The sequence below is a fragment of the Aspergillus thermomutatus genome (assembly GCF_002237265.1).
Source record: "Aspergillus thermomutatus strain HMR AF 39 chromosome Unknown NODE_94, whole genome shotgun sequence".
Classification (NCBI taxonomy): Eukaryota; Fungi; Ascomycota; class Eurotiomycetes; order Eurotiales; family Aspergillaceae; genus Aspergillus; species Aspergillus thermomutatus.
The window spans coordinates 80,285-91,993 of NW_020798143.1; the positions used below are offsets into that span (position 1 = coordinate 80,285).

Here is an 11,709-nt window from a genome sequence, read left to right on the forward strand (position 1 = left end):
TGGACCAGCAGTTGTACATACATAACCCAGGCCAACACACTGGGAGAATCTCAAAATGACCTCATATGATGTCCTTGTCACCGGTTCAGCAGGCCATCTCGGCACTGCTCTCATGCTCTTCCTTCCTTCACTAGGCTTCAGACCTTTCGGCATCGATATCTTACCCTCCTCTACCACCACACGCACAGGATCTATTACGGATCGAGCTTTCATAACCTCCATTTTGAGGTCCCAACCCATCAAGCACGTCCTCCACGCGGCAACGTTGCACAAGCCACACATATGCAGCCATGATACCGAGCAGTTTATCTCGACGAATATTCTTGGAACGCTAGTCCTGCTTGAAGAGTCAGCCAAATTCAGGGACCGAATCGAGAGCTTCATCTTCTTCAGCACCACGAGCACGTTCGGCATGGCACTGAGTCCCAAGCCGGGATCCCCCGCCGCGTGGATAGACGAAACCGTTGTCCCCGAACCCAAAAATATATATGGCGTGACAAAGGTTGCAGCGGAAGATCTCTGTGCTCTGATCCAGAAGCAGAGTGGCATGCCGGTGCTGGTTCTCCGTACGAGCCGCTTTTTCCCCGAGGAGGACGACGATGAGGGGCGCCGCGCGGCCATGGACGATGAGAACTTGAAGGTCTTGGAGCTTGCTTATCGGAGATGCGATATTGAGGATATCGTGCGGGCATCGGTCTGCGCGATGAAGAAGGCGAAGGATATTCGCTGGGGAAAGTACATTATCAGCGCTCCCCCACTCTTCAACAACGACACGCACACGCTCGACAGGCTCAACCGCAACCCAGCAGAGGTGTTTAACGAGATGTGTCCGAGAGTAGGTGCCGTGTTTGAGAAAAAAGGATGGAAGCATCTCCCGAGGATTGATCGGGTGTATGATTCAAGCAAGGCGATGAGGGAGCTGGGATGGGAACCACAGTATACATTCGAAACGACGGTGGAGAGGTTAGCAATGGGTAGAGAGTGGAGGAGTGAGTTGACGGCGAAGGTAGGCAGGAAGGGCTACCATGCTGTCACCACTGGGGTTTATACAAAGCGATAAACCAGGATATAACACCATATAGCCTAACTGTAGAAGGGTGGATGTGCCGTCTCATAGCCTTTAGTGTTCCCTGGTACATCTCCTCAGCTCGGTGCCCTGGTAGGGCTGTATAAGCTACGTCACTCAAACCCGGGATTTGCCACCCCCCGGCCATAAGGTGGGGCATACATATACCTTGGGAACGTGCCAGCTTTTATGCTCGCTGCCCGTCTCAAACAGCAGCTGTCAATATGCCAAATATCAGCCTGTCTCGTGCAATATCTCCAAAGGGCCGGGTGCGGTTCGTCTCCTTGGGAACCTGCACCCGTCCCAGCGCTATACTGGCGCTTCCCTGGGAATCCCACAGAAACGGCGCTCAGAGTAATGGATGGCCGAAAGGGTTTCGTACTGGACAGATGCGAAACATACCTGACCAAGAAACACCAAAAAATGATACAAAAAAGCCGCAGCCGTCAGCAGAAAAAGAGTCAATGTCGACTCGGCCAGTAGTCGCGGACTCAAAGGGAAATAAAAAATACTACAGCCTCAAAAACTACAGGGAGGGCCCGAACCCTGAGAGCGGCGAACTGGATAAGGAATATGATTCAGAAGATGTAAGGACTCATAACAAGGATGTCGACGACAGGCATAAGAAGGACTGATGGACGTGATTGGATGTACTGCTTCTGCTTTCTCCTGCTGGTTAATTAGTATGCATGTATCATATTTGCCATGTATAGACACAATTTGTACTCATGTTCGCAAAATCGAATTGAGCAATTTGCTCGGCTACTATGGTAAAATCAGATAAGAGTCCTAGATTATATACAGGCATATCCAATCGCCAGCTGAATCCTATGTTGATTTCAGTTAGAATGATACAAGAAGTATAAGAAGTGACATAACAAGTCACATCTCCAGTCCATTAAAATTTGGCATCCCTGCATGTCTTGTTTGTAAAGATAACACCCGCGATCATTTTCAACATGATGGTGACAAGGGATGCACAACTCGCATATGCCTAGTCAACGCATCCTGGCGGGAGAAGGTCCTTCCCTCTGTGCATAATTGACAACAGACCTTGCGTCTCTGAGGACTGTGAATGGTGCCCTCGTGCCGTGTCAGGTCATAGGGTCGCGAGAAAAATGAGTTACATGGCTCTCCCGTGGAAGGATTGACCCGCTCGCATTTACGGGCAACATTGTGCCCGTCACGCAATAAACAGGCTCGACTGAGGCTACCTCCATGTATGGCCAGGGCAGTATCGACGGTGGTAGGAAAGTTTCCTCTAGGGGGCCTGGGTTTCGAAAGTGAGATGGGGAAGTCGGAGGTCTGGGGTAATTGATTGCATTGTTGCAGCGACAGTTGTGTGAAAGGCCACTGCTCAGATGCTTCAGTTGCTTGTGCCTGTGCCGCATGTAGAATGGTGAGCGATGAAGGCAACTTTGGCGGCGAGTGGGAAGATGGCCCACCGCATAAATCGGGGATGTGATCGCATGGATCTGATGAGGACAACAACTGATCATAATCTCCAAGTTTATTGTAATCCAACAATACATCCCTGGGTGATATTGTGTGCGGTTGTTCATTGGCTTGCTCTCCTTCGACATTTACCCTCTGGGCCGCGGGTATTCTGGTCGTTATCTGAGGTCGCCGATGAGCAAAGGCGTTGTATTCGGCAGCCAGAGGAGAATTCCGTTGGAAGGGACAACTTTGCCGATCGACTGCAAAGGACTTTAAGTGTGTGGATAGATGACCCCGGTTGGCAGCTTGCAGTCGGTCAGTTAAGGTCCTGCGGACAGTGTCCTTGAGACTGCGACGGTTTGCACTTGGTGTAGAGATGTGGAATGAATGAGGGTTGGATGCACTGTAGAATCGCCTATGACGAATGTCAGACACCTTGGAATCTCCAACAAAGAGGCTATTTTCGTCATGGGCATTGCAGTATGGGTGCCAATGGAGATTACTGTCACCACCGAGGCAGCTCTCTACCGTAGGTGTTTGATTCTTACCCTCGAGTACCGCTTCAGAGGCGGTTTCTTCCCGATTCGGATTCGAGGTGAGAGGCCCATTATCTTTCACAACAGGAGCAGAGCCAATCAAACATGCGCTCGGTTGTCGACATACATGCGGTTCTTTCATTGCAGCGTGGTTTATAAAGATAGGGACTTCGGTGTAATTGCGGAAAGATTGATCGAAGCTCAGGACTGCCTTGGCTTGAAGATGTTCCCCCATGATGGCCGGCAATGACATGGGTGGAGGCTTTAACGCTAAAATATCGTACATCTCTGATGTTATGTATCGTCCGGAAGCCATGTGGAATCAAGAAACACTTGTCGGGTGGAGCAGCAGGATAAAGAATAAGCAACAAAAGACAAAAGTGGATGGGAAAGAGGGGAGACTACCTTAGCGTGGATTATGTTCGGGCGCAGTGGTCAGCACACATTCCTGACTCATCTCCAAATTGTCAACAGAAGACGGTCATCACTCAATCCTTTTATTCACCCTCTATGCAAGGAGCCAAATCAACTTGGTGGTGTAATAGGGCGCTGTCTTCTGCCTCTCAACATCTGCCAGATACATTCCACTGCCTGACCCCTTCCGCAACGGTCACAGTTCATAAAATAACACATCCTATCAGCTTCTTCTTCTTCCACAAGGCACATTTATGAAGGAAATCGAGGAATTCTTCGGAGACTGTGTAACACTATGACCGCGTTTCATGGGCATAAAAGAGACAAAATAGGTCAGATGTGGAGCAGTGGGTGGGCCTGCTTTCTGGAGAATGGTGGGCTGGACCAATGACTTGCCTACTAGAGCGGGGGAAAATAAGCTTACTGTCTATACGAAGGCCTAGACCTCGGTTTAGTTATCCGTGCGAGAATAAGAGGGCACTGGTCCCACCTGATGACTCTTTACCTGCTACTCACTATGAAGCCTGTCACGAGTCTTCCCGTTCTTCTGGGAGCCATACACATTGCCATATCTACAAAGGCTGTGCAGGTAGTGAGTGGACTGTTAGAAAGCCCATCCAGTACACACCTCATCATCGAAGTCTGTAACGAGACTATTCGATGATCAGCAGAGAGCCCCCGTCGCAATGCTACATCTTTCAAGGCCACCCACCACTCTCAAGAAAATCAGCCTTTCAATAAGAAACAAACGCTGAAAAAAATAAGAAAAACATACAACAGCCGGGATTCGCTGGTGGTCACCCACCCAACTACTAACCGGCCGGTGTGTGGCTTAAGTACGGCTGAGCGGACGGGAAGCCCTGTTCTCCACACCCTATGGTCGTACGTACTCATTCACAAGTAAGAGTGATATATAAGAGTGATACATATTGGGTGAAATATTTACAGTTTTAGCTTTTGTATGGTTGCAACATTAGCTGTTGATTCAATCTACGGACCTCTAGAACAAGACCGAGCGCCGCGAGTTCATACCTATAGACAGCTTGCTTCGGGTGACAGTGCTTTAGAAGTGGTGGTGCTTAAAGAATCAAGATTCTTTAAAGACAGAGTCCATTCGCATTCTGGGATTAGTAAATCAGGAGGATTGGGTGAAGACACCATAGCATGTAATATACTTTCGCCCAAAATCATGGCGCAATTGACATCTAATTTATTCTAATCACAACACATATGGATATATCTTCATAGAACATAAAAGGCTTAGTATCGCACCGGATATCATCAAGGCTGGGAAAGACGATTCGGCAGTGATACCATCTCTTTACTCCTTCTCAACAGCCTTAGTGAGTCGGTGAGGGCCTTTGTGATGCTTGACATTGCCATCCTGGACCAGCGGTATTAATGGCTAGTATTAAGCATTCAGCCTATTTGGGAATGTGAGGACTTACTAGTGTTGGCATAAGTAGAGGAGTGACTGCTCTGATTAATAAACATGTGATCCTTACCAGATCTACCAGTGATTAGGTAGAAATAGATAGTGCTTGATATGCTAGTGTATGGGGGGAGCAGGGAGCTTGAACTAGGAGGTGATATACTTAAGGTGATATAGGGTTAATGGTCTGCGATAATCTTAGTATTGCTCTGTGATGACCAGGCTCATCTGGATCTTGAAGGACAGAGGGAATATCCTCCTGCTTGACCTTCAACCAGCTGCCGTCCGGGAAGGCCACCTGATAATATCCGTCTCCTTGTCGGCAGACTTGACAAACTCACTCTTGCCGATGCGAGCAGCAAGGGATTCGATCACAGAGAAGGGGATAATGTCGTCGCCCTATCAATGACAGAAATGCAATCGCTAGAAAAGAAAGTATGAGAGATTTTTGGCTGATCGCAGTACCACGCCGAGTATTAAGAGGAGGAACGAAGTCAAGATGCAATAACTTAATAAGGTTAGCAAACAATATCGCGCTGTTAGAGATCATAGCGAACGAGATTGATCCCTTGCTACGAGACTCTCAAACAAAGTCTTGTTTATCGAGGACTAAGTTGCATGTCAGCATAACATGATGCACAGCAGGTGCTATGCAATGTTCTTGTAACGGTTTTCAGGCTGGTGTCTTTAGATGTTTTCGGCGCGAGCCATCCATGCGCCTGACGAGTTTAACCACTTCCTTGCTCAGTCTGGTATTATAAAGCAGATGTAGCAGCATCCATTAATACTGATTCGCGACTTTTGTTGTTCATGAAAAAGAGAGGGACGCGGGCCCCGCACCGTACCATGAAAACAGAAAAGGACTCCGTCATCGACTCCTCATCCTTCCTATCGTTATATAGAGCTCGCCCGTCCCCCTCCCGATCCCCATCAGTTCTCTTCTGAGCATGAGACTCTTCATTCCATTGCCTACATTTACCGTTTCAAACACTTTGTCAACTGCAGCCTACCTATCAAGTCGATATGGCCTCTGCAGCACCTCAACAATACCTCGACATTGAAATTACAGATGAACTGAAGTATGACATTCGAATTGAAAATGCTCATATAGACAGGTATTTGCTTCTCAGTCTGTCCTGGACCATGAGTGCTGGCAGTTTCATCTGACATCAGCTCAGCGGCGAGTTCTACAGGGAGGGCGATCAAAACGATGTCCTAACCACCGACGATCTTGAAGACATGATGATTCGTCACAACGGTGGCATGCGGCATGTCTGTTCCTGTGGTGAAGAAAAGGGCTTCAAAGGGCTGCAAGGCACAATTGATCTCGTGGACGATGTAAAAGATGCCCGAATTTGCACTCTGGCATGGAATGCTCCTATGGAGCCTGGAAAAACAAACATGTTCATGATGCGTGATCATGACCCTCGATACAATATTGATATTGGAAAGTGGAACGAATCCGGTATCATGGGAAAGGTTCCAGTTACCATCCGGGAGGAGTAGGGTACTTGGTGTGTAGTACGAGGCTTTATGTCCTTGTGTGCATTCGTTGTCGTACATAGGAAATTCATCTATGAGACTTTCATACAATGAGCTCGAGTGTTAATACCCTATATCGCTCACTGGATTCAAACACATACTGTTTTGTATCAAAATGAGCCAGTCCAATCTGATTTGCTTTTCCGCGGCATCTCTGTTAATTCTTTTCCCTTTTTCAGATGAGTCAGATCTATGTGTGCTGAGTCGGAGGCTAAACTCTGTAGCTCGAGTCGGTCATCCAATCTCCAGGCCCTTGAATATCCTTCGCTTCCTTCGCTCTGAACCAGACGACATCCAGATGAACGCGACGACGGCGTCCACCTTCTTGCCGGGATACATAACAGAGGCTCGCTGCTTAAATAACGCCTCACGAGGACAGATGATGAGGCGTGTCCTCGCACAGAGTCTTCAAGATTCCTTAACCGAACCTTCTCAGCTCCTTGGGCGTTCGAGCCAAACAGCGCAGGCCTTGCCACGGCACGCCATGCTCTCGTCAGGCTAAATGAACTCCAGGGTTACTCAGAAACTGCAAGCCTCTCTTGTGCGTTGCGACTCTTGCACAGCCATGCCATATGGTGTTTCAATATACCGGGATAGATTGCCCAGGTACTAATAGCGGGACTAATAGAGGATATCATAAAACGGCGCTCTTGCAGACTTCGGAAATGGAAAGACTTCGCTGCATCAGTTGAAAGAGAAGAAAGCTTGTGGGCGCTGAGCAACACGTCGCAAAGAATCAAACAGAAAAGCAATGAAAATGCTAGACTACCCTATGGACGGCTATATCTCCTGACCCGGACGTTGGATCTCGAATCAAGAGAAACTAGGTCGCAACGAGTTCAACGTTGGTGCCTACTTATAACTGGCTTCTCCAAACGTCTTCAAGTTAGGTTAATGGAGTTCCTGTCCAGCAAGCGCCTTTTTAGTTCGTCAACTTCGTTACTTTTCATTTCGGCCTGGGATTGGAGATTCTCAATTCTTTGGAGACATCTTCGCAGGACGATCATCCTGTAGCCATCTTTCCACTTTCCACGAAAAGCAGATAGTCCTTGGCGCTGCGTGCCAGGAGGTCGCGTGAGTTTCTCAAGCACAACGAATTGATTCGCTAACTCTGAGTGGCGAATCTCCGGAAAGCACATACCTCTGTTGTTACTGTGCCTATAGAACCTGGAGGCTCGTGCTAATTTTGATCTGGATGAATAAGCTTGGTTATGCTGCTTTCTGAACCCTCTGTGATACACCATTGGTGACTTCGGAACCACTCAGGCTATAGAGGAAGAAGAATGATCTGGACGTGAGAGAATATTATGAGCACAGAAGCTATCAGTTCGCAAGGATGCTGTAACCCTGATTGACTCTTTATATAAAGAGTTCAATCCATAATCCAGCTAATCATGCTACCGCTGCTTTTTTTAGATCACCCCACATTATTGTCAGGAGATTGTGTGGTCTAGGCTTCTGCTTGATACCTATTTACCTTGGTTGTAGATAAGCTCTACCAAATCTCGACCTTATGTTGACATCTCCCGTGTTATCACCAGAGGATCAACCAAAGTTCTAGGGGTATGCACCTTGTTGGTAAGGTATCAGCGTTTGTTGGAGCTCACTAAAGAAGGATCAGAAGCTGAAGCAGTACAGTAGAGTGGTTCAATATCATGATCGAATGGCTCATGGACTTCCTCGGGAGCAAAGACAATCCCATAAAAGTCGGGTATCTGCCGTGTCTGACCGTATATAACCCGGTTGTAGCTGATAATCAAGGAGGGATTGTGGCACAATACCTCAAAGCACATGATTCATTGCTCCAATGACGTGCGGAAGGCAACCCTCAGATGGAAATCAAGGCAGATCTTTTATGCGCTGACAAGGAGCAGAGGATCCAGACCGCTTGAAATGCTGGACATTGGGCGGATGAGGTGTGCTTTGCGGGTACGTTGTTTACTCTCCCTTTCCCGACACTTCAACGGGTGGATGAGGCTAAGATGGAGAAAGGTCGCCTGGCTGAGCCTTGATCTGCATTGCCGTCAATAGAACAGCCAGCGGATTCCTTGGTTGATCCAAGACCGGGCATTACTTGCGCCCACGGATTGACAATCGTCTTGGGAAGTGCGCCCCAAAATTGCAGACGTATTGGCCCAGGGGAATACTATTGTCCTCCGCCAATAATGGCCCCTTTCGCAGGGACTCGGCCTGGACACAATCGAGAATATGTTCCAGGTTCTTCTTCTCTTCTTCAGAGAACTGCTCCAGTCAGTTTGATTTGTCACAATACCCAGGTGTTTTGCCGAAAGGAAAGTCAAATGACCTTGCTCTAGCATCCGTTACCGGTTGTCATGCCACCCTTGGTTGTCGAATCCTCAGGAGAAGATGACTCTCGTTCTACTTGCCTAACCGGAAAACTCACGCACTGTTCAGTATGTGCGGGGGCGACATTGTGCACGGTCCCCCAGCCGGAGAACAAGCACGAGATAATAAGGTAGGTTCAAGGGATGATGGAAGGTGTAGTGTAGGTGTCAGCCATTAAGGAAAGTCAAGTGTTCTCGATCTCCTGAGCTAACAGGCCATAAAAAGTCACGTGTCTTCACGAATCGTATGTGACATGTGACGCTGCGTTGGCAGGTCACGTGCTACGGCAGTCTCGTCTCGCTGGGCGGAATTCACCCCTTTTGCGAGAAGAACCGCCAGGCCCGCTGCACCAGCGATGAATCCCTTCAGAGCTCCGTCTCGACTAGACGGAGCTTGGCACAAGGTAGGCCTTGCATCGGCGTTCCCCGACGTCGGCATCGACTACGATGGCCGTCGGATCACAGCGAAGTGCAAAGCTTTCCAGATCCCGAACTCCAAAGCAAACGGGCCTCAGCCCGAGTGTCCGGTCGAAGCGGACATTGACCTCCCAGGCGACCTAAAGGATCAGGTCCTTGTGTTCAAGTATAAGGGAAAATTTCATGCCGTCGATCACGTGAGTGAGTCGGTTACAGATACCCAGAATCAAGCTGACCCTTCCAGCAATGCCCTCACTCGTCGTTCCCACTGTCACAGGGGAGCCTCTTTGACATTGAAGATTTTGGTGTCGTGCTCAGCGCCGGCATCACATGCCCCAAGCACGGCTGGTCCTTTGACCTCTTCTCTGGGCAGTCGGACCGTGGCAATTACAAGCTCAAGGTTTGGGAGGTGCAGCAGCGTGACCTTCCTGCATCGGCCGATGGGGCTTCTGAGACTACCGACAAGGAGGTGTGGGTGAGGCGGAAGCAACGAATTGGCTAGGTATGAGCGATTCGACCCACGCAGGATCGACCTGAGCATTGTGTATCTCATATCGGTTTCCCTTTCCCGTAATCGACTCGCCTTGAACAGCAATGTCATGCATCCATCACAGGAAAAGAACTGCTGCGACTGCTCTTTGCGCTTGTACTTCAGGATGTCCTGTGTGAAGAGCACCTTGACTCCATACGTCCGCAGCGCCTTGCCATACATCTGCAGTCTGCGGCAGTCCCGCGGAGACACATGTCTTTCTGCATCACGCCGTGCATGCCACTGCTGCTACTCTTCTGGCCGTATGGGTAGGTAGGCGTGGCTGCGCCTGTCCTCTCACAGAAACATGGAGTGGACAGGCATGGGGGGGAATGAGAATAGCCAAGCACAGACTTTTCTCAAGGACTCATGTAAAGATAGGAAATTGAGACTAAGAACTAAAAAGGACACAAGAAAAGACTCTCACATTTTATTACTAGCTCAATAGCTTCAAACTGCGAGCACGACTATCAACATCCCCTGCCTTCTTTTTCTACCCTTTAACCTGCAATTCCTCGAATATTTCTACCACTATCCCGTCATCTATGTTCCAGAACAAGCGGATTTCCGGGAAATACACCCTGGACACAAGGCAAAATCTGAGCGAGCCTCGGATCGGTCTGCGACGATTAGGGAACAAAACCAGGTCCAGGCAGTAATCTTCATGCAGATGACCCCTTCCTTTCACATGGAGCAAAAAAGGAAAAGAGGGACAAAAACATACAACAGCCGGGATTCGCTGGTGGTCACCCACCCAACTACTAACCGGCCGGCGTGTGGCTTAAGTACGGCTGAGCGGACGGGAAGCCCTGTTCTCCACACCCTATGGTCGTATGTACTTAATCCTTCAAGAGAGCAGTACATAGACAAGAGATGTTGATCACCTACCTGGACCTTATAGCCACCGACAGAGTCATGCTCGTTGTTGGCACTGAAGGTGACTTGACGCGGTAGCTCCAGCCTACTGTCAAGACACAATTAGTGGAAGACAGGGAGGGATTCTTCGAGTACACACCAGAGGTTGCCAGTTAGCTTTCCATGGCCGCCTATATGAGTTCAATGGTCAGCCACTCACCCAGAAGACCAACTGAGCAGCGGTGATTCCGAAGTAATTTCTATAGAGTTGGCCTAGTAGGAGCAATCCTTGACAACATTGGGATCTGCATTGCCCACAGTACCATTACTGGCACTGCTTCTCGAAAGATTTGATTTCAATAATTTCAGCATCATTGATGGGTAATTTTAAAATGATCAAAGAGCTTCAACGCATGATTCATTGATATATGACAGAGAGTTTTATGAGATAATATTACCTGAAACTCAAGGTAGGAAATGAGCGTGGTTGTAGTGTTGCATTGTTTAGATTAAAGCATAGACTGCCTCAGCTTATCTATAGGCCATTGTCAAACAAGCCTTGAATGCATGAATATCACCGGTGTCCCCCTAAATGAGGGCAGGTCCAATGTGAGCACTGGCTATCTCTTAGGTCCCTTTGCAGTGAGAAACAGAGATATATGTATTTTACCACTCACCTCATCTCCGAGCAGGTCTAGCAAGGAAGGAGAGACTATTCCGGGGCTTTGCACACCAGACAGCATTCTGGCCTGCTACCCCTCGGCTGCTGCAGTAGTAGGGGGTGAACATCTAGCCCCGTGAATACCGAGCATCAGCGGATAGCAGGAGGGAAAAAGGACATGCTGTCGATAAGACGGTACGCTGATGCTATCCTAAAATCTTGACGTTGACTCTTGGAGCCTGACGCAGACATCCCCATGATTGGCTGTTCCAGTTGCCCTGGGGAATGTTGATCGCGATCTTCCAGTAATGTGGTGGTTTTTTGTCTCTTTGGAGCCTCATGCACATATCTAGCCTAATTTTATCTGTTTTTGATGGTGGAGCCTGTGACATTATCTAGCTATAACCATTTCTGTTCGCGCTCAGATTCCTATGCAAGCGACTTTGGCTCTGCGGGTAGGCACTTTTCAATTCAG

The 11,709-nt window shown here is 48.6% G+C and overlaps 3 protein-coding genes across 3 annotated transcripts; all 3 read left to right on the plus strand.

Annotated features, from left to right (window-relative positions):
- Positions 1-55: 55 nt before the first annotated feature.
- CDV56_107471 (NAD-dependent epimerase/dehydratase family protein) lies at positions 56-1,060 on the plus strand (the record flags this gene model as incomplete). The annotated part of the gene is made up of 1 exon (XM_026761090.1): positions 56-1,060. One exon carries the CDS (start codon positions 56-58, stop codon positions 1,058-1,060), a length of 1,005 nt encoding a protein of 334 aa, XP_026614466.1.
- A 4,848-nt stretch (positions 1,061-5,908) lies between these two features.
- CDV56_107721 (aegerolysin family protein) lies at positions 5,909-6,391 on the plus strand (the record flags this gene model as incomplete). Its single annotated transcript, XM_026761340.1, has 2 exons — positions 5,909-6,000; positions 6,064-6,391. 2 exons carry the CDS (start codon positions 5,909-5,911, stop codon positions 6,389-6,391), a joined length of 420 nt encoding a protein of 139 aa, XP_026614467.1.
- Positions 6,392-8,843: 2,452 nt separating this feature from the next.
- Positions 8,844-9,691, plus strand: CDV56_107831 (Rieske (2Fe-2S) protein; the record flags this gene model as incomplete). Its single annotated transcript, XM_026761450.1, has 4 exons — positions 8,844-8,903; positions 9,047-9,176; positions 9,238-9,386; positions 9,434-9,691. 4 exons carry the CDS (start codon positions 8,844-8,846, stop codon positions 9,689-9,691), a joined length of 597 nt encoding a protein of 198 aa, XP_026614468.1.
- Between the last annotated feature and the right edge of the window lie 2,018 nt (positions 9,692-11,709).